We start from the raw sequence: 27,947 nt of genomic DNA, 5'->3' as shown, positions 1-27,947 counted from the left end.
TAAAAAAAGCCGTCAATATTATGGCGCAAGTTTTATGAAACTCCATCCCGTTGGCAACAGTCAAAAATCCTATTTATTTAAGATGAGAAAGAAAGATCTCCATAGCAAGTTCATCGTGAATGTTGTAAATTGTTTCTGGTGCATCATTTTGAACTTGACCATACATTGAGTTCAGCGGAACGGTCCTGCCATGGACACTGTTGAATATGATTTGGACACCTCCGGAGGGTTGATGCCGGTAAGATCTTGATCTCGTGTGAACGATCTTTGATCGAGAAAAAAAAATTCATCGTGTCCGTAATTACCTCTCTGATCAGCTCAAAAAAAAAAGTCCATTTCCTGCGAATTGATCTTCGATGTAAATTGAACTTGTGTGGATACTTATATCAGTCTTGCGTGTTTAAATTTAATTTCAATTTTTATTACTTTGAAGCAAATACAAGAACTCATCGCTCCACCATCTCTGGGAGAGAGTAACGTCACCCGAAAGAAGGATCGCAAGTATCATCGTTCTGGGAGGACGGTCAACCATGATTGCTGCGACAGTTGTAAAGAAGGAGGCGACTTGATTTGTTGTGATCGCTGTCCTGCGGCGTTCCACTTACAATGCCAGTAAGAATAACTGCTGTTGTTATTTTGTTCCTTAATTTTTTTCTTCCCGCTAATGAGATTCACCGATCTCTTTAGCGAGAGTTTCTCATCTTTCATGCTTCCAATGTGATTGAGAACTAAAAGAACATTAAATGTTGTTTTGTTTCAACTCGTATTACAAAAATATCATACAAGAAATCCCCATGATTTTCTGTTCAAAGTTCAGTATCAGTAACTCAAAGAAATTTGTAGTTTTTTTTTTGTGGTAGATAACATTAGAATCATCGAATGGATTAAAATTATTTATCCCTGTGATGTTTTTTTCAACTTTTGTTAGTTGACCCCCCCCCCCATGGAACTCTCCTAAGATCTCCCCCCTCCCATCCGCGGAGATCTAAGATCTCCCCTTCCATCCATGGAGATCTAGTATCATCTGTCTAGTGCTAGGATTTATTCCCAGTATATGTATATCTTTTTTGTCGCCAAGTATGCCAAAATAGTGATATGTCACCAGCACTATCCTTCTCTGGCACATTTTCAAGTGCTATTGGGTGTGCCTATCATGCCACCAGTAGTTCTAGCAAATTGAGCCGAATCGGGTCTGGCGGTGAAAAAATAGTTGCTAAGCAGAGGTTTACTGTATATTATGAATTTACCGGTTATAGTATTATCTGTCTCAGAAGACAATCAACCATGATTGCTATGACAGTTGTAAAGGAGGTGACTTGATTTGTTGAAATTGCTGTCCTACGCCGTTCCACTTACCATGCCAGTAAAAATAACTATTGTTGTTATTATGCTTATTCATTTTTTCTTCCCGATCGATAATGAGATTCGTCGATCTCATTATCCAAAGTAACCCATCTTTCACCCTTTCAACGTGATCGTGGATCAAAGGAACATTAAATATAGTTTTTTTTCCAACTCATTGTTATTGCAAAAGTATGATACAGGACATCCCCCATGAATTTCTATTCAAAGTTCTTTAGTTCATTATCAGTAACTGAAAAAATTTATTTTAAAAACAATTTTGCGGTAGATAGCATTAAAATTGTTAAATGGATTATAATTATTCGTCTCTGTGAGGCTTCTTTAACGTTGTAGCCCCCCCTTGGACAAGGGTGCTTAACCTTTAGGAGAGCGTGGGGCCACTTCATTGGTTTGGAAACATGTCAGGGGCCACTAAAGTGATCTTTAAAGATGTCTCAGGCTACTAAAGAGATCTGTAAGTATGACGCAGGTCACTTCAGTGATCTGGGGAATGTGCCGCAGGCCTTTTGAGTGATGGAGAACTGTACCATATATTGTTGAAGTGTTGTCTGAAACTGTGTCGCTGGTCACTTGAGTGATCTGGAAATGATGTGCTGCACACCATTTCAGGGATGTGGAACTGTACTATGAAGAGCTTAAGAGCTCTGGAACTATGTTGTGGGTCCCTTAAGTGATGTGGAACTGCACCGCAGTTCACTTAACAAATGTGAAACTGCACCTCGGGTCACTTAACCTTTTACGGTTCTAAGGCGAGATGGACTCAACACAGGACTGCATCAGTAAAAAATACTATTTGATTGCTACAACAGCCATCTTACGGTAATAGGAATGTCCCTGTGAATTCGGCTTCTTAATAAAACTCTATGCAAAAACTGCTCAAGGACAAACATCCGGGGGCCTTCTTCATTGAGGGTGATATAAAGTGTGAACTGCCGAAAAAACCTCTGGACTGCAAAGGGTTAAGGGATCTGTAAATACGTGCCAGTTAGTTCATTTTTACAAAATTAGGTTTTAGGTCGCAGACCATATCAGGTAACACCAAGGGTTATGGGTTGGGCATATGTGTTCTAGTGTCATCTGGGAGGACGATCAACCATGATTGCTGCGACAGTTGTAAAGAAAGAGGCAATTTGATTTGTTGTGATCACTGTTCTGTGACATTCCACTTTCAATGCCAGTAAGAATAATTATTGTTGTTATGTTCGTTGATTTTTTTTTTCCCTGCTAAAGATCGCCGAATCTCATTACCAAAAGTGGCTCATCTTTCACCCTTTCATCATGATCGGGGATCAAAGGAATATTGATTCTAGTTTTGTTTCAACCCTTATTGCAAAAATATGTTACATGAAACTCACACAAATTTCTATTCAAAGTTTACCATCAGTAACTCAAGAAAATTGATTAATTGGTTAATTAGTTGTTAATTTATTAATTAGTTGAATGGATCAAAATTATTCATCACTGTAGTGCTTTTCTAACTTTTGTTGCCTGTCGTGGAAATCGATCTTCATTACAATGTTTTGAAGAAGTTCTATAGTTGACTTTGTTTATCTCAATAACAATGAATTAATTCATGAGAGCTTAAAACTGATAAGATTGATACTATAAAAAAGAAAGATGAAACTTTGCAAAGATGAGGTTGTTTTTAACTTGATGTCTCTCTTAGTAGTTGGACCCACAACTGAGATATTGAATGATAGTTAAGAAAATTGATGAAGAAAATTTTCATTGTATTGTGCAGTAGACATAGATTAACCAAGCCTCAAACAACAGATCTCTATTGATCCAGGGCAGTGATTCCCAACGTGGTCGTTAATGTCCCCTGGGGGGGGGGGCGATGAAATGTTCCAGGGGGCGGTAGAAGCTATGGGTATAACATAGGATTCTATGGGTTAGATTGCGTTGGGGGGGATAGGATAAAAAAATTTCTGAAGAAGGTGGCGATGGAACAAAAAAGGTTGGGGAACCCCGATCCAGGGCATGCTAAAATTCTGAGTTGGGGATATGTAGAGTCTCAGGATGTATAGGTCAGACTAACGCAGGTTTGTCAGACAATATTAAATAAACTTGATAAATAATAAAATGAGTGCGTATTCACATACATGGAACAGACATTTATTTATGTTTGCATAGAGGGAAAATTATTGTTATAAAGAGTTTAGACTAATTTTATCCTTTATTAAGTCCAGGTTTAATAAAAACCATGATTTTTTTCAAAAAAATCAAATAAATTAGATTTTTTTACATTTGAAAATGAGATATTTAAATTCTATATTTACTCATTTTTAATTCCGAATTTGAAAAGCTAACTTATTGGGGTCTTAAATACTTTTCATAACACTAATAGCTCTCATCATTTTAACTTATAGATTATATTAAGACCTCGTGTTCTTGTTTATAAGAAAAACCCATTGACGTACTAAACTACTAAAAAACCCATTTATCATACCAATGTCATCTGAGAAAAAAATCAATCTACGTTTAAAACAGTATTGAAATTTGTACTTGATGAAAAAAAATCCGAAAGCACAGTCATATTATGCAACTAACATTCATTAATTTAATCAAGTATACTGGAGAAAAATTTTAATAAAATATTACTGCAATACCACATAAACTTCTTTGAAAAAGAACTACCACCTTATATGAAAAAAAAAATTTCATTACGAGCTATGAAAAATTTCTCTGTTGAGAATTAGAGTTGTGAAAATATTGTGTTTATTATTGCTTTTGAAAAGAAACATATCTTGTTTACCAACTTCTTTTCATACAAGGTGGTAGTTCTTTTTCAAAGAAGTTTATGTGGTATTGGAGTAATATTTTATTAAAATTGATTTATTAATTTATTAAAACGATAGGCTGATATTTTTTTTTAATTAAACAGTCGAGATTAAGCTGACAAGCATAAGTTTTTGTCTCCTTATAAAAACTTTAGTAGCAAAACCTGAGAATTCCACGTTTTTCTCGCAAATATGAAAATTCAAATTTCACTTTTAATAAAATTTTTCATAGCATTGTCAACGTATTTATAACCAAGTGAGATCTTGTGAGTTGTACTGAGAATTTCTTTCATATTTATCTCGACTATATCATAAAATCCAACACGTCACTGAAGAAGGTCCATCTCATCTGCCTACCATTGGATGTAATATAAAGGGTAAAAATGGTGCATCAGACTGCTATATCCAGTGATTAGATATAGATGAGATGACCTTCTCCAGTGATGTCACGAGCTTTGCCCAGAGGCCTTCTGATTAGATGGGTGTTAATAGAGCGAAGAATACCTGTATCGGGTATAACAAAGTTTTCAGCAAGAAATTTAATTTTTGTTTTCATTGGATTAAGTTTTACAAAATCAGAAATTCTCTTTCAGAAACAAAGTCTAAATGTACGAAGTATCATTGTACTATTTCAAGAAAGGCTGTGGGTGTGTGTTCTGTCAGCCATCATCCATACTTAGATGGCTATCCATAGCTATAGACAAATTCTTCCAGATTGTTCTTCGACACATGCCACAGATTTCGGCATATTCTGCTTTGGGGGGGGGGGGGCTATAGATAGCTCTCGTTTCAATCATTTGCAAAACTGCTCAAATAAAGAGGGATTGACATAACTGCAGTTTCATTTATGTCAGTGTCTTTGTGAATCCCAGAACCATTAATGCTGTAACAGTTTAAACAGACAACTTACAGTGGCACTTCAACTTTGTCACTCGCTACTTCCTTGCAGCAGTCATCAATGTTTACCTGCGGCTCCACAGAATAGTCTAGGGATGTGTAGTTCATGAACTAACTAGTTCAATGAACTAGTTCGTCATGAAACCCAAAAACAAATGAAATGGCAGTTAAAATTAGTTTAAGTTGTACCAGCACGTTGGAACTCGACTTATGAAATGTTAACGATTATTTAGTAATAACGACCCATATTATCCACTTTTGCACTGTTATAGTATGATGAACAACACTTTCGAGGAGTGATTGGATTGTTATTGAACATAGCATCAGTACTCTAGAAATTTTTAATGTAACCAAGGAATTGAGTGCTGCTAAAAGTGTAACTTTGCCTAAAACAATGCTTTTGTCCAAGAATTCGTATGATTTTCAGACATGTCAAAAACTCCCGTCAAATTTTCCTGTTGTATTAAATATGCAATAAGCTGCTATATATATAGAAGGAATCGGTGACAGGCTGATATCAAAGGAGCACAAATTAATCCCTGAATCAGTGTTTCTTGACAACCACTTTAGAAAAGTGTGTTTAAAAATACAAGGAAATTTGATGTAGATTTTTAGTCACAAAAATCGAAACATTAATCAGTATGGGCCAAAACTAAAATGACCCCCCTTTTCTGCTCAACTTCTAAGTTCCTTTGTCCTGGGTTCCCCAAGCTTGTCAAAAAGAATTGGACGAAATTCGATGAAGAAACAGCTCTAATGGCAACTGTTTTTAGAAATAGAAAGGGCCCCACACTGGGTTTATTCGCAAAGAGTGAAGACCATTTGGCTTTTTGTTGGCAATTAAATTTTGCTTTATGATTTATCAATTTTATGGGTTCTTATAGGTGCTCTGATTTATTGGTAGCTTCACATTCAAAATGAACTAGTTATAAAAAAAATCTATCTCAAAAGGAACGGTTCAGTAAAAAGAACGACTTTGCACATCTCTAGAATAGTCTAATAAAGATCCATTTCAAAGTACTAAACAGGCACACATCAATATGCATAGTTTACTTCTAACAAAGGCTTTGAACACCACTAGAAACCGTGACACATACTTTAATGATCAGTGGCTTACAGTATAGTAAAACCCTTCTTAATGGACAACCTTTAGATGCTGTCACCTCTCTTTTACAGCCAAATAATATAATATCCCCCTTGTATAATAAAAGTATGCATTTCAAACGCGACAGGCAATTTCCATCTGTTTAGTCCACTTAGCAGATGATGAAGAGGTTCAAGATGAAGTCCTAATGTGGCTGAGACAGCAATCCAAAGAATTTTATGCAGCCGGTATTGGGGCGCTGATGAAACAATGGGATGAATGCATAAATATTGGTGGAAATTATGTTGGGAAATAGAAATAGTTTTGAAGTGATTATCTCTGCAAGTTATTATTTTTTTAACTATCTTTTGTGACTTAATGACTCATCTATGTATATGGGATGTATTTACCAGGGCCGCAACTGGTCTAGCATGTATTTTGGCACCCCCTCCACCCTATAGCCTAACATTAAAAGAAGAGAAAGAAAGTTAAATTTGTGCCCCCCCCCCCCTCCTGGGCTAGCACCCCACCCAGTTACGGCCTTGATAACACTGTGAAAAGTATATAGGACCGGAGAGTAATTTGGTTATATGGGAGATTATTGTTGTAGAGGATACTGTTATATAGGATTTTCACAATATTAATAAATTGTAGGGGAATTAATTTATTCCAAATAAAATATAACTAATATTAAACATTTTCTTAACTCTATTTTTATTTTATTTCTAACTCAGTCTGTTTTGCTCGCTATAAATTAATTCATTGTTATCTTCAAGAATTTATCTGTTCAAATCAATTATGGCCTCTTACACACAGTCACATTCCATCTCCATAACAAAACCAGACAAACTTTTGCAACATTTTGAAAATCATGCAACTCGAATGGGGGGGGGGGGGGGCTTCCTTTATAGTAATTCTTTTTCGTTTTTGAAAAATTGTTTATGACCATGTTGACACATGCTTTTAAATCGCACTATAATGTAAGAACTTTGAATGCAGCTACTGAAAAAGTAAGATGTTCACATGTGCTTGGGTTGAGAGGATGGCTGAAAGTTGCAAGGGCTAGAGTGGGTTTAGAGATGTTGTAGAAGCTACCAGGTTTACCGAGCAACAGAGATAAAGATCGGCTGCTCACATATCTATTTTATTGTTGCAGCCCAGCAAGGCCGCAACTGGTCTAGCATGTATTTTGGCACCCCCTCCACCCTATAGCCTAACATTAAAAGAAGAGAAAGAAAGTTAAATTTGTGCCCCCCCCCCTTCCTGGGCTAGCACCCCACCCAGTTACGGCCTTGATAACACTGTGAAAAGTATATAGGACCGGAGAGTAATTTGGTTATATGGGAGATTATTGTTGTAGAGGATACTGTTATATAGGATTTTCACAATATTAATAAATTGTAGGGGAATTAATTTATTCCAAATAAAATATAACTAATATTAAACATTTTCTTAACTCTATTTTTATTTTATTTCTAACTCAGTCTGTTTTGCTCGCTATAAATTAATTCATTGTTATCTTCAAGAATTTATCTGTTCAAATCAATTATGGCCTCTTACACACAGTCACATTCCATCTCCATAACAAAACCAGACAAACTTTTGCAACATTTTGAAAATCATGCAACTCGAATGGGGGGGGGGGGGGCTTCCTTTATAGTAATTCTTTTTCGTTTTTGAAAAATTGTTTATGACCATGTTGACACATGCTTTTAAATCGCACTATAATGTAAGAACTTTGAATGCAGCTACTGAAAAAGTAAGATGTTCACATGTGCTTGGGTTGAGAGGATGGCTGAAAGTTGCAAGGGCTAGAGTGGGTTTAGAGATGTTGTAGAAGCTACCAGGTTTACCGAGCAACAGAGATAAAGATCGGCTGCTCACATATCTATTTTATTGTTGCAGCCCAGCAAGTTTCAGAACAAGCTAGTGAAAATGTGTCAATATGTTAAAAATAGCAGTAATTAAAATATTAAAACACTCAAAAATAGAGAATCTATCAAGGGATTTTCCAGGGAATATAGTGTGAAAGAAACAATGGTCAGAGAGTGGAAATGACAAGCAGAAATTTAAGTTTTTCTTGCCAAGGTAGATTAATAAAACACTTCAAAAAGAAGGCACGTGTTGAGAAAAGTCTAATTTGACAAATTTGATGAAGCAGTTTGGTTCAGACAGTAACAAGCTCGAGCTGTCTATCTCTGGTGAGATTTTCATGGGGGAAGTCCATGGTCTTTAATAAATGTATGGGTGCTGAAAAGTGTTATTTGGTAATGGCAAACCAAGCACTAAGCTTAGCTCTATAAATTTAATAAGCAGCATGGAATCAAAGAGCTGTTTCATCATTGGATAAAATGTTATCTGAGGTGACTTCAGATTAACTCCCTCTTGTTAATCAAGATTGTATTGTATATTGATAATGTATCATTAATCGTGACAATGAATCATTAAAAAAAAAAAGAGCTCCTTAGTTAATTTTTAAACAAATTTAAGTGGATTTTTTTAAAATGCATCACATATTTGCTGATAAGTATGTACAACAACTGATAAATTACTATAATTCCTGGAAGAAGTGTTGCAGTGTTTGGATGTTTAAAACTATTTCTCAAAGGCAAGCAGTGTTCCTGTCAATGGTGTTTACGGGTCTCTCTTTTTTTTTTTTTAAAGTTCTCACAACAAAGTTTTATATTAATGCTTTTTGGGGGAATTAATTTTGCAGAGTGATGTTGCATACAGTGACAGTTATTCAGCCAATGGTTCTGCATATCAATGCTCAAGTTTTGTCCTAACAACGGCAGATCATTACCTCGCTACTGCCATAAAATGGAAATGGTTTTTTCTTGTAAATAAATTTTTTGCAGGTAACCAAAGCCACAGTGTACACATTATCAACAGGTCATTAAGAGGGAATGTTTTGACTGATACTGAGTTTATTTTTTCAAATAATAGGCATGATTTTAAGCTGCTGTATCGTAAAAAAGAATCTTGCTACAGTGGCAGTCCTCCCATACTTCAAAAAAAAAAAAAATTACAAGTAGTTTATTTTCAGCACTTGTAGCTCGCCAGTGAATCCAGATATTGCAATGAAAATGTTGTCACTTCAGGATTTTTTTCTGTTCTTTCCAAATAGGTGGTCAGTTTGCATGTAAGTTTTTCGGAAACTTCACAAATCCAGTTTTTTTTCCAGACTTGACGCATTTCCCTTCCATGATCGATTATCTACCATAACTCAAAAATGGTTTGAGATAGGATAGCATTGGTAGAGTGTTTCATGTTCCATTTGGGCTCACGTATCATCCCTTTTTGTTTGGCACAACAGGTCACGCTGACCCTGTATACTACAGGACTCGACAAATTAGAAAAAAATTTAGGTGCCAGCCAAATTTCTTAGGAGCCAAGCATGGTTTTTAGGCAAGAAAAAGTCTTAATTTTTTTTTTCAACTTTTCTGGGACTTAAAAACTTCTTCCCATGTTGGTAGACACTTCATTATGAAATGGTAAAATTTTGCGCCATCTTGAGGCTATTTAGCAATCACCTAAAGAAAATTTTTTATGTCAAAACTGATTTTCTAGTCACTATGGTAACCTGGTGCACAGGAGTTGAGAAGTTCTGTGCTACCATCTTAGCAACAGACATGAACAACAGAACAAATTAGCAACAGACAGAAATAGAAATGTGTGTATTAGTAATTATCTTGTAAAGAAGAATTGAGAAAAGAAATTATTGCTGAAAGCATTACAAATACAAGGAGAAAACATTTAAAATGTCCAATGAGGTGGCTGAGAAAAAAGATGCTCGTAACAAATATGGATGCCATATATTTCTAAAATACAGCAACCTAATGAAAAATGCAATTATAAAAACTGTGTACATGATAAAATATACAACACCCGCATGAAAAATATTTATTGTTGTCTTATCCGAGTATGGAAATAATACAATATAATTGTTTAGAGGTGTAAATCAACTGAGTTAGTCAACGATTTTGGAAAATTCCAAGTTAATAATTAATTTTTGATGTACAGTCAAAGTCTTATGCAACAAGTATGGCTTACAATGAGAATCTAACTATCTGACAATCACTAATTATACTGAATGTTGAAGATTAAAAAAAAATAGTTGTAGTGAGTTGTGAAACTTATGAAGCTTTCACTACATCAAAAAAATTCTGAAGCCCTTTTTCTTTCTCCCTTCAAGAATGGGTTATTATCACTTTTTCTCATCGCTTATGCTCCTTGTAAACATTACTCTGAAGTAATTCTAACAAAGAACAGACATAGAAAAGTCACTTTTTTTTTATTCTCCCCCTTCATATTTTTAAGCTTTCACCCTATACAAACAGAGATTGTGAAAATTTTATTAGACTTCTGTATCTCCCTGTGACTTGGTCACTGCCAGGACTTATTGGACCGAAACTTGCTGTTTACAGTCTGTGACAAATACTAAGAAACATTGATATATATAGAAAAATACAAATACAAAAGCCACAACAGGCAAAATACCCAATGAGAAAGCTGAAAAGAAAGATGCAGATAAAAAATATATTTAAGAGGAGTTTATACAGCCATGGAATTGAGCAGTGATACAATAATTGAGAATTTTAATTGTTTGGTCAGTTTGCTAAATCATTTGCAGGAATTCCATGACTGGAGACCTGTTCATTCGCTAATATAAGGACAAATGATCTAAAAGAGTATTATAATGCACATATAGAAGGAATTTTCTACAGTTTATAATTTATAAACTGACAGAGGCAAAAAAAAGGAAATTTGCTTGTAACAAGAAGTCTGTTACAACGTTAAAATTTCCCTTATAATTTTTCCTGTGATTATGGAATTTTACTGTGTATGCTCTTTAGTTCAAATAGCATCTTGAGCATATAAATTTTTTGTTAATCTGATTAAAAATTTAGGTTTTTCCCTTCTTTTTACATGAATCAGTTGATTAATTATTTATATTTTTAGTGACCCACCTCTAACTGAAGATGATCTTCCTCCTGGGGAATGGCTATGTCATAGGTGTAAACATAACCCTGAGGTTGGTGACAATTTTTTTTTATTTGTATAAATATTCTGGACAGTGTTCTTCCCAGAAATTTTTTACAGCTAGTTGGTAGGGAATGCATATCTGGGTTGGGGCATGACATTATAAAATTTTAAGCCAATATCAAGCAATCTTTGTCATGCACTAGGATCCAGTGGAATGGCTCTGCGGAGAACACTGTTGGATATTGATGTCATGAAGTCATTTCTTCATTTATAAAAGTTATCTACGAATAAGTAGTAACAGTTATATATCCTTGTAATGTCTAGCATGAATTTCTCTGATTACACTAATAAAATTGAATTTAGTTTCAGGATTACGAAAATTGTTCATTCAAAAATGTTTTTTTCCTAATTGTGTTTATACCATAAATTGAATATTTTTCTTTTTAATAGAGAAATTGGTTTCTTTTGTGTATAGCCTGAAGTGAAACCTATAAGTGTTTCTCCTCCTCCTTCTGAAATTAAAAGGAGTCAGAAAGAAAATGAAGAAGATGAGGAGGATGAGTTAGAAGGAGAAGAGGAGGAAGGGGAAGAAGAAGAAGAGGACGAACCAGATGAAGAATCTGCTGAAGAAGAGAAAGATACAATAAAAGAAGAAAAAACAACAGAAGTAGACATGGTAATTGCAGAAGAGGACTCAAATGAAGATGATGAGCCACATCAGGAAAAGGAACAGGAGACACCGGATGAGACAATAAATATGAAGACTATGATAACTGACATGGAAGAAGGTTCTGGGGATGAGGAAGAAGAGTTTGAAGATGCTGAACCACCATCAGTTAAGTCGCAACCTATGTCAGCTGGAGAAGCATTGCACAGTCTCACAAAAGCTGTGTCAGTCATGAACCCAATGCAGTTTCAATTACCACCTGATATGGAACCCACCATTGTTGTTCCAGGTGATTATTAGATGTAAATTCTAAGAAATTTATCATTTTAAGGTTTATATTCTAATTGTGCTCATTTTCTTGTATACTTGGCACATCAGGCAACATTCTCTGCAGAAGTTAAATTTATGCTTTGATGATATTTCATATCTTTGAATTCTTCTGAATTTAAGATTTCAAACTTGGTTTTAAAAAAGGTGTGTGGAGATCTTTTAATTCAGTTTTTATAGCCTCACACATTTTTATATCTCATTGTACCTTAAAGGTGAAAAAGTTCATACATTTTTCATGTTGTAACCATAATTAAGTCATGTTTAGCATCAGATTTTTTTAATTTAATTTTCTTTTTATGTCTTTATATCTAAGGTTCTAGTAAAAGGCTTAGAATGAAAGATCCTACTCGTAACACGAAGAAAGTGGCTCATGAGTTGGACAATGGACTAGTGCCCTTGCCTGCCAAGCTCTGCTTCCAATGCAGCAGGTGAAGTTTTTTCATAAATCCGTAATTGCAGTAGTATTGCCATAACACAGAAAAATACATGTATAGATACCACATTCACTAAATATTAATTTCACAGAGTAAATATTAATTCAAATTTCATTAATCTGTGATAGTAAATATTAATTCAAATTTCATTAATCTGTGATAGTAAATATTAATTCAAATTTCATTAATCTATGATAGTAAATATTAATTCAAATTTCATTAATCTGTGATAGTAAATATTAATTCAAATTTCATTAATCTGTGATAGTAAATATTAATTCAAATTTCATTAATCTGTGATAGTAAATATTAATTCAAATTTCATTAATCTGTGATAGTAATTTCTTTCATGTAGGAGCTGTCAGTCCGCACCTTTAGTGCAATGCGACTATTGTCCTCTTTTGTTCCATGCAGACTGCTTAGATCCACCAATGACTACACTGCCGAATGGGAAGTGGATGTGTCCAAGCCATACTGAATTGATTGTTGTAAGAGTTTGTTCATATTATTTTGGTTTCTTTTACATCTCTCATGATGGCAGGGTTTAAGCTAGATAAAAAAATTCCTTTCACAAAAAAGCAAAAATGGGGAGAAAAGCTTTAGCAAAATGCTACAATAATGATTGATGGTTGGATGTCTACTCGTTCTGTACCTCCTGTATGTATTTTTGCAATAGTGGCTACCACTTCTTTCGCATTCTAAGATTTTCTTTCGTATTTTGCAAAAAATGTGACTGTAGCTTAAACCCTGCATAATGGTGATATGAAAAAATGTGTGAAAGAAAGAAACTGGGATTCAACATCTGAAGTAGACCTTCCTAATGTATTTTTTTCAATTTATATCAGAGATTTTTTTTACAGTGAAGAACAAATTAAAATCTACCTTCAGTGAATATTGTATCACAATTTTTAATGTCAGTTGGTACATATCATGTGAAACAGACTAGTAACATATGTTACATATAAGTCATTGGATGGATAATTATATCAATTTTGTTTTTAAAATTTTTTTCTGCAGGATCGTAAATTGCTTACAACTGTAAGTTACACAGAAAGAGTTAAACTATGGAGTGCATATTGTGGGCGTAGCGTTCCAGAGCGCATAAGGTATCAGTTTTTAAGAAAAGCTAACAAACCTCATCAAATGTTCCGAAGGAAGATTAAAGTGAACACACGATCTAAGATCAAAGTATGTATTTTTTTATTTGCTCGAAATTATTGTATGTGCAGTTTAATAAAGAAATAAATTTCACTCTAAACTAGAGCACTTGTTCTCAGTTGAAATCATTGATAAAATATAGATGGCGATGATATAAGCATATTGTTTTATATATCTCATAGATTTTTATGAAAATTAGTCATATATTTTGAACGTTTAACCAAATAGAGTTTTTTTTTCCATCTTATAGGTTCCCAAATATATCGTTGAACATTATAAGTATCCACCAGAACTCCCTCCTGCAATACCAAGAATGTTGGATAATGTGCAAGACATGTTTGAAGATGTTTCAGACAGGTATCCTACACCCATGGGAGATGAACTTTGTGATGTTAGTATCTCTAGAATTTTTTTTCACGCCCCCCTCCCACTTCCTGTTTAATTACTACAGAAGAACCTCTCAATAACGGATACTCATGGAAGCGTCTGCTAATAGTGAAATACATTGTGAACCCCTGTTCCACAGATATCATAAGTGTCCATTATGGGAGGTTCCACTGTATGAAGATTTTGTTTTTTTGATTGAAGAGTTATTTTTGTGCACAAATTTTCTTGTTCTGGGTCACTAAAAATAACGATGATTTTGAAAAAAAAAATTGTTTTGATAGCAGCAAAAAATAATCATTGAGTTGAGCATGTTCAAAAAAGTTAAGAAATACCAAAAATGTCTCTTATTAGAATTTTTATAAAACTAGGAGATAACTTTTGTTTTTTAATTGGAAAATTACCAACTTATTTAGTAAAGGGCAAATTTTTATATGTATTTGAAATAATAAAACTGGTATAAATAGTTTATATGTGCACACTGGATCCTGCTGAACACATTTTATCTCCAGAGTTCCCAGTTTAGAAACATTTTCTGTGCAAGAAGTTATTCTTGTAAGTATGTTTTTACTTGTTATGGTCTCGCTTATGACACCCTTGACGTCATGGGGGAGGGGACATATGCATCTTGAGTAGGATCCACTTTTTTATGTTTCAATGAAATAAAAGTTTGCTAAAAAATTTAAAACATTTTAACCAGCTTGTTATATATATGTTTTTGTTAAAACTTTTTTTTTTCATGTATAGTGGCTGCAACATACAGTTACGATGGAAGTAAACACAGCTGACTATATCATGAGGTTACCTGGTTCCGACTCTCAAAGGACATTTGTTGAACTCGACACGAAAACTGTGATAACTGAATCATTATCTTCAAACTCTGTAGTTACTGAAACGAAAGCCTCATTTTCCAGTGAACCTAGTGCTACATCATCAAAAGTGTTGTGTTCCAATCAAAACGGACCTCTTACCGAGGCTGTTGCATTGCCCAATGGTGAGCTACCTTCTCACTTACCTTCTTTGCAACTGAAGTTGGAGTGTGATGGAGATAGTAATTGTTCATTGCCACAGGTGACTGCTTCAGCCAGAACATGTTTTTCATCGCCATCTGGTCAATTTAAATCTTTAATTTTCCCAAGTAACTGCATACCCAAACCAAATAATATTGTTAAAAGTGCAACAAATTGTTCGGTTGTGTTTTCAAATTCTCATAATTCTGTGAATTCACGACCAGTGACACCTCCTGGATGTCCTAAATCTGTTATATCATCATCATCATCATCTGCAAAATCACCTATTGTATCTGCTACAGTAATAAATTCTTCCATTATGCAATGTAAGTAGCAAAACGATAGCAATATCCCAGTTTTTGATCAAGTTATTTTTATTTATTGTGTCTTTTTTTTTTATCCGATTAATGAATGAAAAAAAAAATTTGGTTTTACATTAAGAAATTAAGATTTTTTTTCAAATTTTTAAATAGGATCTATTGTTTATTGATTTTTATAAAATTAAGCAAATAGTCTAGGATATCTATATCATCTCAGAATATAGTCTATAGAGAACACAAATGTACTAAGTTGATTTTTGACATTTTCTTTAAATGTTTTTGCTATGGTTTGTTCATTTTTGGTATCATTTCATTTTTCCCTTGCACAGGTAAGATAGGTTCTTCAGAAACTCCAATAAAACTAGAAAATCCATCTTCGTTATCAACATCATTAAATGGTAATGCATCGGTACCTAGTATTGTGAGTATGGAAGGTATGTGAAATATTGCATCAATAGAACAATGCTCACATTTTTCATTTACACTTTTCATTTTATAAATGTTTGAGTTTTTTTTCCACTAAGAAAATGTATTTGCACTTAAATCTGTTTTTTAAAAATCATGCTTTGATATTATGGAAAGGGAATTGATAAATATATCATGATTAAATTTGATTAATTTTGCTTCACTAGTCATCCAAACTTATTTGTCTTACTGACCTGTACCTCAAAAATTTCTTTCTCAGTCTACCCTAAGCTGATCCATAGGGTCCTATATTATACTTGTAGCTTCTACCTCCCCACCACCAAAGAACGGTATTGCCTATTTTTTTGGGGGGGGGGAGCATTTAGTTTAGAGCAGGGCATGACAAATCAAAAACAATTCGACCGCAACTAATTTTCTTATTAAAGCTAAGGACATTTGTTTTCAAGAGAAACTGTCCAAAATTTTATTTTTTTTAACTTGCTGGAGTTTCAACCCTGTCTATATTGGTAGACAAGCTGAAATAAATTTCAAAACTTTTTTGTTGTCATCAGATACCAACCTGGATTTATCAAGCTCTAATTTAGAGTTCTTGATAACCCCCCTCCTGCTGAACTGTTTATTTCAAGAAATATGGTATGTGTATAAGAAGTGGCTCAATATTGTAAGCAAATTTTCTGAGAGAAAGATATAGAACATTAAATTTAACCATATTCATATAAAAAAAGCATAATTAGAAACATTTTCCAAAAGTGGTAAGTTTTTAGCTCTTATGTAGTAATGAAGACACATTGTGTTGAGTGTTTTCTTTCAAAAAAAAAAATAACTACTACTTTATATAGTGTTTGTTTCAAGATTTTAATGGAATTTTTAAGTTAAGCCATTTTAATTTTTTCTTTATTTTCGTAGATTTAGAGAAATTAGATGGCAAAACTTTGCGACTATTGGCATGGCAAGGTTTGCAGAATACTAAAGTAGGGAAGCTTTCTGAAGAATGCTCAATAAGAAGGAATGACTTTGTTCCCAGAAGTAAATAGTCATTATTATGATAAATTGATTGTATCATTAAAACAAGTTGAGGTTCTTAAGATGCATTTTTGAAATATATTATCAGATGCTGCTATTAAATGTTTATTTCATCCTAATATAAATAATGTTAAATTAAACCTGCAGCACAACGTAGAGATGATCTTTGTATGAAGAGATGCAGAACACGACTTTTCTTTCTTTTTTTTCAAAGTCTGAAATGGGGTGACCAAAATGAAAAGTATTGGGTTATTTAATCCCGAAATGATCCTTAGAATATATACTGAAGGGAATTCCAAAAACGCTTCAAGTAAACGACCAAGCTTAAAACAAAAACAAATGTACTAGGTTGATTCAAATCCCCAGAAAATTGTATCTTACCAAAGATACTAAAAAATGATAAATAGGAATGACTAATTCATGACTTTTGGAAACATCTGGAGGAAACCCCCCTTTCCTAAAAAAATGTGTTGCATCCAAGGCAGTTGAAATTTCTTTTTGACATTAACAGCCTGATGTTAAAAGATTTATCCCCCAAAGCAGAATGTTTTGCATTGTCCTGCAACGAGCCCTCAGCTGACTGGAAATGTTCTGCAGTTCCCATAATAGTGTTTTCTACATTTTTCTAAAATTTCCTCCAGAATGTTCTGCAGTAGCACTACATGCAGATAGTTCTACAATGTATGCTGCAGATTTTCGGATATTCTATTTTGCGGGATTTATCAACATTATTATTTGTGGAAATGGGCAAGCATACTGCTTATATATTGATATTATATCCAAGATGTCATGATAACAAGTCTTTATGAATGAATTTGGCTGAAGTTTTCTTTTTTATCACCAAAAAAAGGGTTTGATTTTCTTAGCCCAAGTGTAATAAAATGCAAGAAAAGTAAAATCAAAAAAAACTTTTTTGCTAATGAAATTTTTCAAAAATATGAGTCTGAAATTACATTTTCAATATAAATTTATATTTTTATGCTATTTATTTCAGCTAATCCTGATTTAAGAGCAAGAGCATTAATTTGTCCGCTTGGGAAAAGAGGGTTGTCTGTGCCAATGTGCTACAGGACGTTAAATATTGGAATTGGTATGTTACTTAATCTTTTGCTGCATCAATTTGTATTTAGGTTTCTTCTTGAATTTGCATATATTTTGTTCCTTGGATTCACAATTATGTATGATATGCTGAAAAAGTATTGATCTTTACAGCTATATTATTTTAAATGCAGGGTGATTCAAAACTCAATGTATAAACTTTTAGGGGAGGTAGAAAACAAAAAAACAAAACAATCACATAGGAATGTATGACCGGGAACCCCCAACCGGATCACAAACGAAGATGCAGAAATGACAAGCCAATAATGGGTGGAAAAATTCTTTATTTAGCAAAAAATACCTTACACAGTATGTGTAAGCGTTAAGTTTCACAACAAGTGCTCAAAATTCTTACCATCCACAGTTATGCACGCTTCGCAATAGTGACACATTGATTGTTTAACCCTTTCAAAAATACCCGTATTTCGTGATTCTTTTTTGATTTTGTGTTTTCTACCTCCTCTAAAAGTTTGTATGTTGAGTTTTGAATCACAGTGTTTGAGTGTTGAGTGTTTGTATCCCAGAATCACTGCTTCCCTTACTATGTAATGGCTTGAATACCAACAGCCAACGACATATACACCAAAATCTTTGAATATTTTGTTCTTGGTGAATAAGGAATCTTCATATTTTTCTGAAGAAGCAAATATAAATAAACGAATAAAATAAAAATATAAAATTCACTTAACATAAATGCAATGGACACTTGTATTATGTTAATTGTCCATTACATCAATTGGTATGATGTGTCTTAAATGTTTTCATATATCACATATGCTTTGCTTTCGATATGACACCCGTTTTCGGCAGAGCTAGGGTCGTTATAGCAAGCGTTGACTTCTATTAAAAACTTTTCGCATCTCAACAAAAAAATAAAACTTTTTTAAATTTGTATTTATTAAAATTAAAATCAATGAAATGTCACTATTTTAATATTTATTATAATCAAAGTCGTATGGCATGCTTTTTTTCATTTGTAGGTGCTGATATGGATGTCCAACTTCTAAATTATGGCCATTGCAACTTCGTTTCACCCAAGCATGCTTGCATATTTTATGATGAAGTAAGTTGGTCATTTTTATTGTACTCTTGTTTTACTGTTTTGCAAGGTGGTCGAATGTCAAAGATAAAGCATCTAAATTAGATATAATAGGTAAAATTTATCAATATTTTCATATGAATAAAACAGTTATCAATTGAGCAGATAAAATATAATAAATAAAATTTAAATGTAAAATGTTGTTAAAAAATTTAAAAAGTCAGGTGATTAAAATTGGTGAATGTTTTAGTGGAAAAGGAGGGAGTGGGCTTGTTTTTAGGGTCTGTTCCTCATAAGTTTGGACTCTCGCAAATATGAATTTTTGGAGCCCTTATACAGGGTGCATAGCTAACACATGGCAATGCATATTAATTGCTGGTGAACTGTTGATCCCCCCAGAGGCATACTTCCTATTAAAAAACTATCCAAATAACGCTTGGATATGCCATTATTTAAATAAAATAACTTTTTATAAGGACAGCCTGTCCTAAAATAAACTAATTAGAGAAGGTTGCCATGTCTCTTTTGAGACTAGCGAAAAAAATATCCCACATTTGTATGTGCAATATTTGTCGAGATATTTGAATTTAAAAATTGGAGAGAAGTTGGGGAAAAATGACATAAACTAATGGGAACCCCCTTTTTTCGTTTATGCTGTTTTTCCCCCGACTTTTCTCCCAATTTTTGAATTCAAATATCTCAAAAGAATGTTACACTTAGAAACGTGAATTTTTTTTGCTGATCTGAGCAGAGATGGGCAACAACTTTCTCTAATTGAGTGTTTTGGGACAGAGTGTCTGTATAAAAAGTAAATTTTTTAATTTTAATAACTTGCAATATGAGTGACATATCTGAGCGTGCGTATAGTCTTCTTTGAGGCAGAGGTATACACAAGAGAAGGGAGCATGTGGGCTATGTACAGGGCCGGAACTGGAAAGGGGCATGGGGCAACTGCCCCGAGTGGCAAAATTTAGGAGGCAGCAGTTTTAGGTGGGAACAAAGAACACTGTTATAAAATTATTGAATTTTAAAGTTGTGGGGGGTGAAAAATAATGTTTGCCCTAGGTGGCAAAAATCCTAGTTACAGCCCTGGCTGTGACTAAAATATACAACATTTGTATACAAAAGGCAGTCAAAAATTTCAGGAGTCCTGGGCATGTATGTTCCATTTGTCTATGCTAGAAACAGGCTCTGATTGCACTAAACTGCAAAGATTTTGTTACAACAACCTCCTACAATTCCAACATTTCAAGAGGGTGTCAGTATTAACCGAGAAATAAGAAATACCAGGAAAAAACACTGAAGGTAACCTTTTCTTTGCAATCAAGGTAGGTTGTGGTTGTAAGGACCCTCTTGGCCTTTCCTTTTTGAAGTGGAACTTCTTTAGCCACATTGGAGTGAATTTTTTTCTATGAAAAAATCTGTCACAAAAAGTGAAACTATTTCCTTTCTGTCAAATTGGTTCTGCAGATGGAGTTATGCTTGGGTGGTGGGGGGGGAGGGGTGTTTGTCTATATAGCCTGGGTCTTCTACCATTTCAAGGAGAAGAAAATTGGGTTGGCATCTCTGTTAAGGTTCTATCTATCATCTCGAGTGTACAAGTTTTCTTTTGCGATTTCTTCCGCTACCATCACCTATGTGAAATCATTCTTATGTTTTATACAAGAGGATTTATTGGAGTGGGGTATTGGTTAGTGACAATATCAAAATATACGGTCTTTCAAAAAAGAATCGCCCGATTACAAAAATCATAACTATTTAGCTTTTAATCCGTTTTAATCAAATCATGTACAGGTAAAAAGAGAGAAATCTCGAGTTTCATGCAGTTGACAACAGGTAGCGCTAATACTCTTGCTTTGTCCGCCATTCCAGTGTTTGTCAAGATAGCGACTGCACAGCAGAAATCGTTTTGTGTTCTAAGCTTCGCGAAGTATGAGTCCGTAACAACTGTTCATCGTGCTTTTCAATACCCTGGTGTTTAACTTCCTACCGCTCAGAGCATTAGGCAATGGTATAACAATTCAGAGACACAGGTTGTCTGTGTAAAGGTAAATTCTCTGGCCATCCTCGCATGTCAGACAAAAATGTGTTGCACATCCGACAGAGTTTCGCACGTAGTCCACAGAAATCCACTCGCAGTGGATGCAAAAATGCTCGCAAAGGTTTGGGGCGAATTTGACTACTGTATATATATATATGCCGTGCCTCCCAAGGTGAACATATTGAACACCTTTAATTTGGTTTGTAAAAAAAACTTTGATTAGCCATGCAATGTAAAGTTTATCTTAAGTGTTTATGTTCAATATTTTTTGTAATATACACATTTGAAATTGGGTGATTCTTTTTTAAACACCCTAAAGAATGAAATAACATATGTCACCAGATGGTGTGTTTGTTCCCACATTGCATTCCAGTTACGGGAATGCTGAGAAATATTTTTAGAAAGAACAAATGAAAAAATTTGAAATTTCAAAAAAATAACTTTAGAACTAATGAAAATTTTGACTGATTGAAATTAATAATTCAGAATTTACTAATTTTTCATCAATTTAAAATGTTTAGTAAGTTTTAATTTTTGTAAATTCTTAAATTCAAAATTAATTTAAAACCAGTTAATAAATGATATAATTGTAATTATTCATTTAATGCAATTAATAAAATAATTGAAAATTAGTAAGAGTAGTTCTGAAATTAAAAGAAGATAAGAATTTATGGAAGCCAAACTTTTCTTAGTATAAATGAAAACTTTTTCAAAATTTTGCCTTCCCCCATGTTTGACACATCTAATTTTAGCTAGCACTAACTAACTTTGTCATTTATTCTTAGACCATGAATCAATGTAAATACTCTGATTAAATGCTATACAGGGTGTCCTATAAGTGGTAGCACAGCCTTTATCTCTTATCAACCATCCATCATAGAGGTATGATTCCAATTTAAAAAATGCTCAAGAGGCATTCAAAAATTTCCCAGTACCAGTTTTAATAGTGAAAATACAGTGTGTAACAAAATAAAAAAAAATCTAAATTTTTATACGGCCCCCATGTACTTTAACTTCCAATTAGAAATTTGTTACCCTGTCCCTCCTGATGCCAGCAAAAAAATTTCCACATTTCTAAGTGCAATATCCACAGAGATATTCGAAAAATGGAGGAAATTTGGGAAAGAACAGCGTTAAATGCGGAAAAACTGTACCCGCATTTTCATGCTGTTCTTTCTCAAATTTCCCCCATTTTCCGAATTCAAATATCTCTGAATATTGCACTTAGAAACATGCAGGGCTCTCCCTCATCCTACTTTTTGGTGAAATGTCCTAGTTCCTCAGTTTTGTCCTACTTTCTAGTTTTGACTTACTCTTCCTACTTTTTTACCAAATCCTAACAACAAAATTTGCGCACATAATTGATTTTAATTGAGGAGGGAATCATCAATATATTGCTAAATATTACAAATGTTGTAGATTGCAATTAATGATCAGAAATTGTATCATTTTTAAGGTTATTTGGAGGGGGGGGGGCTATGCAGATCATTTGGTTTATTAACTTTTCATTTGCTTAGTTTGAGTTGAGGGCTCAACTCAAGTAGAGTAGTCATTAACAATTTTGGTCTGGATGGGAAAAATAATTTTGTGTTTACTACTTCATGGTCTTGGACATTAACTAACATTCATCATTCAAAATTATGGTCCACATTTTATGTATAAGTGAAACAACAGTTTGCATTACAAAGCAGTTGGATACATGGGCCTGTTTTAGGTTTACAACATTCAATTGTGTTCTGTACTTTTATGGCATGCAGAGACATAAATAATATTTACAATACTCTGCAAAGAGCTAGAAATGAAAAGGCTTCATTTGTCAAAGACTATTACACTGGCATTGAATAGTAAAATGTAAAAAATCCCTTGAAAGGAAAGGATCGAGAACGCAGCAAAACCATCCGGTTCACCTTGATTTATTTACATCAGACCTTGTAATTTACATATTTTTCACTGTGTTTTTGAAGTGGTCTCAAAAGAGCATTATTCTCAAAAAACGTACAGGCCTTCATAATTTGCTGTACATTGTCGAAGATAGTTGACAGACTGGAGGACTCCAAAAAGGAATTTAATTTATATTTTGAGTCGAGACAGAAAAGAATTATCTGTGTTTAGGCCAAAAATTCTTTTTGTAATCGTTATTTCTGTCACTTTGCTTTGGCTTGAGTCAATCGTGTGGGATACTGAAATAGTGCTGTGGGGGAGAAAAAAAAAATTTAATATATATATATTTTTTTAGTGATTTTTTTTATTATGATTATGGCGTCTAAAGGGCTGTCATACTTTTTCCTAGTTTTATAATTTTTTGAGTGGGAGCCCTGAACATGGATTTTTTTGTTGTTGTTGTTGGCGGCATCAGGAGAGACAGGGCAACAACTTTCTAATTGGAAGTTAGAGCACAGGGTGATCACATAAAAATTTAGATTTTTTATTTTGTTACACTGTGTATTTTCACTCTCAAAACTGGTACAGGGTAATTTTTGAAGGCCTTTTTGAGTATTTTTTAAACTGGAACCATATCTCTATGACGGATGGTTGATAAGATAAAGGACACCCTGTATATTTTATAATAACAAAGAATTTAAAATCCCTCAATACTTTGCCATTTATCCATGTTGTAAATTTCTGTGCAAGTTTCACTCGTGCGTAATTCTCACACATTTTTTCCATCTCCATTATCAAGCTAAACTAGTACACTTGATTTTATAATTTTTATTTAAAATTTCAAAATTATTGTCCACTAATTTGTGCAGTATTATGCGTGTGATTTCTGATTTTTTTTAACCAAAGAAAAACAATTGTTTGGTATTTTTTGTAATTTTTAGTCTTGTTTTAGGTTACGAAACATTATGAGTTGCTGAATTACAGTGAGTATGGAACTACAGTAGACAATATCCTGTATGGTTGTGATGTGTCAGAAAAGCAGAAGCCCCATACTTCTCCAGGCTCATTATCACATGCAGTAAGAAAACTGGCAAAGTCAACTTCACGTATGGCTGACTTACCAAAACCAGAGCCAATATATGATAGACCAACCATGAGCTCGGGAAAAGAAGTAAGTTCATTAAAACACTTCGATTTCTTATTTTTAATCTTATATTCTACGTCCATGTTTTTTTTTTATGCTCTAGGACAGACCAAGTGGGTCTCTAAGTGCTGCACAGTGTATGCATTGTTTTTTTGTGTTGTCTTTCATTTGTATTTTTATTTTGTATTGCATGGTACAGCGTCTGTTTTTAGAATAAATAAAAGAAGAATAAAAAAAGTTCTTTTGATAAGATTTGATAAGTGCATATCGTAATACTACTACCGTTTGATTGTATATTACACCCATTTTCTCTGTGTAGGAGATAAATCAGATAATATAGGTGGCTACGAATCTCATGGGCCATTTTTTTTCTTTAAAATGTGTGGTTTTGCTAAAAAATGGCTCTTGTAATGATTTCAGCACAGAAATTTATAGAAGGAGGAAGATCATTGGGGTATCTCTCGAATACCCTTGCAAATTGCATACTTTTTGGTTTAAATCAAGGAATTCTTCGCTCTCATACTTGATGGCACTCCCATAAAATAACACTCCTGTTGTTACTATATTGTAAATTTTGTTAACAATTGACTGCAACATATACTTTGCTATCGGTGTGGAGTGATACACTACCATCGCTTCCACTCAAACGAAACTAACATTTACCTGAGAACCTTATACCAAGATTTTTAAATGCAGTCTGGGAAGATGGATGAGCCCACATTTCAGAGGAAATAGTATTTTATCATTTCTGGGTCAATACTTTTGGAAATATATCCACCCATACTTATTATAGATCATGGAAAATTAAGAAAGAAATATGCTAAGTTTTATTATTCTTAAGTAGAATATAAAAGCTATTTGTGTATTGTGTGTGAATGGAAAACCAGTTGAATTAAAGTACTTTTTATTTTTTTATCATTTCTTTTCAGTACAAGGAGCGATGCAGCTGTCGAATCAGTCCACCTCATCTTACTGCTGGTAATACTCCTGGTTGGGAGGGCACTGCCATTGTCCAGCATGGCAGCTATTTAAAATTTGGGTGCCTGCAATTTGTTTTCAGTGTCACGGAATATGGTACACTCCCCATAAGCATAGAGGAAGTTAAGATTGAGGATGTACCTTCTCCAGCATCCTCCTCAACTATGTCAGTAGGAGATGAGTGAAATGTGTTTTTGTTTTCGTCATATGGAACAATTTTTTATTCCAGGAGCTTTGGGCTAGATCTTTTGTTTGAAGAGGGCTACATCTTTTCAAATGTTGAGTGGAAAGAAATCAAGAGAAACCACCTGTAATATTCATTTTCACCCAGTGAATAAACTATGAAACGTTAAATTTTATAGTTTCTAACTTTGTGAGAACAGGATCACAAGGTTAGATAGTATAAAGTTGTATGGAATCCAGTTGATGTGGATACTGCCAAGTGTATATGAAGATTGTTAATTTCTGTTATGCATTGTAACTTCTTATGCTGTTATATTTAATCATACGCAGTAAATCTGTTTCAAGGAAATCGTCAAATGCAAATCATATAGTTATCAAATCTTTTCCAATTGTATTATAAATTGTTTTCAAAGTATATCTTAATGTTCTTTGAAGTATTATTTAGATATTAAAGTATGAGTTTCTAATATTTAATATTTTTTTCATTTCAAATCGCACAATTCATAATTTTAAAGAAAGAGAGGATACAAATCTACTCTCCTAAGAATACTTTCCATTGGTAACTTGAAAGTAATTATGTGATGGTGATTTAAATGTGGATAAATCTGAAGCTATAACTTTTTTTAATCAAAAAAAAGTTCAAAGTTAAACTACATAAAGTCAAACAGCTTCAGCTAAGCAGCTAAGTTTTTTCCCCCATCATCTGTATACATGTTTATGCATTTCTAGTATTCCATCATAATCAATCTGTCATTGTCCGTGCTCTCTCATTCTGAGGTTTCCAATAATTTTGTTCACACACAGCTCTTGATTGCTATGACTCTTTCCTGCAACCAAAACAACATGAATATTTCTCCAAGACACATTTTTATTGTAATAACTAATGAATCACTTTACAGCTTTCGAAATTGCAGAATTCCAGAATCCTAGGGTTTTGTGGAACATCAGTTGGAAATTTATGCTCTAAATGAAGTTATAAAGCAATTTCATTGTTATTAATCAAAATGAATGTTCATGGGGGGGGGGGGGGAGAGTCAATAATAATAATTACAATATTTTTTTGTTATGATAGATTCATGCCTTTCATAGAAAAAAGTGGTGTTTGATAAAAATGTGAATTTCTTTTTATAATCAGCATTATATTAAATGTTAAACAATAAGATGCTGATGTTTAACATGTGTTTTGTAACTATGATGTAATTATTCAATTCATTTTTTTTTGTTTAACCTTGTTCAGAAAAGTGGTATGCATCATGATGTGCAGCATCTATACTACTTAATATTCTTTTTCTCAGAAAGCTTCTTGAAAGCTTTTAATTCAGAATACTGAACAATTTTTCATTGTATTGTTTGGAATACAAGGTAATATAAGGTAAAGAGAAAAAGGTAGGTAAATATAAGAAAATTAGTGTTTTTCTTCCTATATGAACAAAATTATAAAAAAAAAGGTGAAAAAATTATAATTTTGTAAACTGCAATGAAGTTGTTTAATTTGATTATTGGATCAAGTTAAATTTTTTTATAGGTCTATTTGATATACCCTCCCCCCCCCCCATAGAGGTGTGAAAGTACAGAATTTTCAAATATTTTGCCACACTCTTGCACAATCTCAAGATCAATAAAACTTTATTATAATTTTATCTCAAAAATATCTCACAGTACCCTAAAAAGCTGTGGCATAACATTCTGTAATTGCTGCTCTGAATGATGATAAACTTCAAAAGGACTGATGATCTTTTATGACTTGTAATCAAAATAATCCTTCAATATTCACAGCATTTACTTTCTATCACAATGGTTTTCAGATTATTTACACTGTATATGGTTGAAAAAAAAAATGATTGCCATAGTAAAATAAAAATAATGGCTTTTAGCATTTGTAGTTTTGGGGTTTTTTTTGGCTTATCCAACTATGTTAAGAGATGGGAACTGCTTTGTCGGATTAGCCTGTTTCAGCTCTCAACTCGGAACATCATTGTGATTATCAAGCACAAATATTACATTTTTTACTTTTCATCTATTTTGGTAGCTCATTTTCAACATGGCAAGCACTGACTGAATAAATTTTTTGTCAATTGCATTTTTATTTGTGTTTCTCGCTCTTTTTTCGTCAAGTTTATGGGGGACAACAGATTTCTAATTTGCCTTTGTTTGGCTAGAGCATGAGATGCACTCTCGTAGAAAGTCTTTAGGTGAAACATTACTGCAACCGAGAAATCTGAATTTTTTTATTTTTATCCTCCTAACTTATGATCAAACCTTCTACCTGGTTACCTAATGCCAGGAGAAAGACCTTTTTCTTGTTTTACAACACTGATAAAAAAAACTAAGCTTATGAAAAGATCTACTTTTCAGAAACAATAGATGTTCCGAACTGAAACCCAAAAAAAAAAAAAAAAAGAAGAAAAGAGAAAAAAAGAAAGAAATGGCCAGAAGGACATTTAACGGGAAATCCGTGAAAAACCAAAACCATTGTTTTTTCTTGTGCATTTCATTTATTGAACAGCATGAGAAGAGCAGGGTAACGCAGAGATATAAGGAAATGTAAAAGAAGGTGCTGCAATTGTTGGCGATGTTTTCTGAAAGAATATTGTGATTTCTGTTTGCCGTTTCTTCTTCATATCATCAAATATGCTGGAATATGATGACAAGGCTTCCTCTACCAATTTTTCTACATGTGAAGAGTGTACCATAGAGGGATCTATGTCATGAAAACAATTTA

The 27,947-nt window shown here is 33.5% G+C and overlaps 1 protein-coding gene across 1 annotated transcript; it reads left to right on the top strand.

Annotated features, from left to right (window-relative positions):
- Positions 1-75: 75 nt before the first annotated feature.
- Positions 76-25,690, top strand: LOC149076445 (PHD finger protein 12). The gene is made up of 15 exons (XM_089244010.1): positions 76-238; positions 434-612; positions 11,086-11,158; positions 11,585-12,065; positions 12,420-12,534; positions 12,896-13,028; positions 13,558-13,728; positions 13,949-14,089; positions 14,830-15,418; positions 15,742-15,846; positions 16,745-16,864; positions 17,856-17,951; positions 18,940-19,022; positions 23,873-24,091; positions 24,994-25,690. The coding sequence occupies exons 1-15, from the start codon at positions 191-193 to the stop codon at positions 25,225-25,227; spliced, it is 2,787 nt and encodes a 928-aa protein (XP_089100136.1). The 5' UTR covers positions 76-190; the 3' UTR covers positions 25,228-25,690.
- The last annotated feature ends 2,257 nt before the right edge of the window (positions 25,691-27,947 follow it).

This window comes from Pholcus phalangioides, unplaced genomic scaffold, assembly GCF_987345545.1.
Source record: "Pholcus phalangioides strain wild (caught in Gottingen) unplaced genomic scaffold, Ppha-v1.0 ptg000015l_1, whole genome shotgun sequence".
NCBI classification, from domain to species: domain Eukaryota; kingdom Metazoa; phylum Arthropoda; class Arachnida; order Araneae; family Pholcidae; genus Pholcus; species Pholcus phalangioides.
This window is presented reverse-complemented; position numbering and strand designations above follow the sequence as displayed.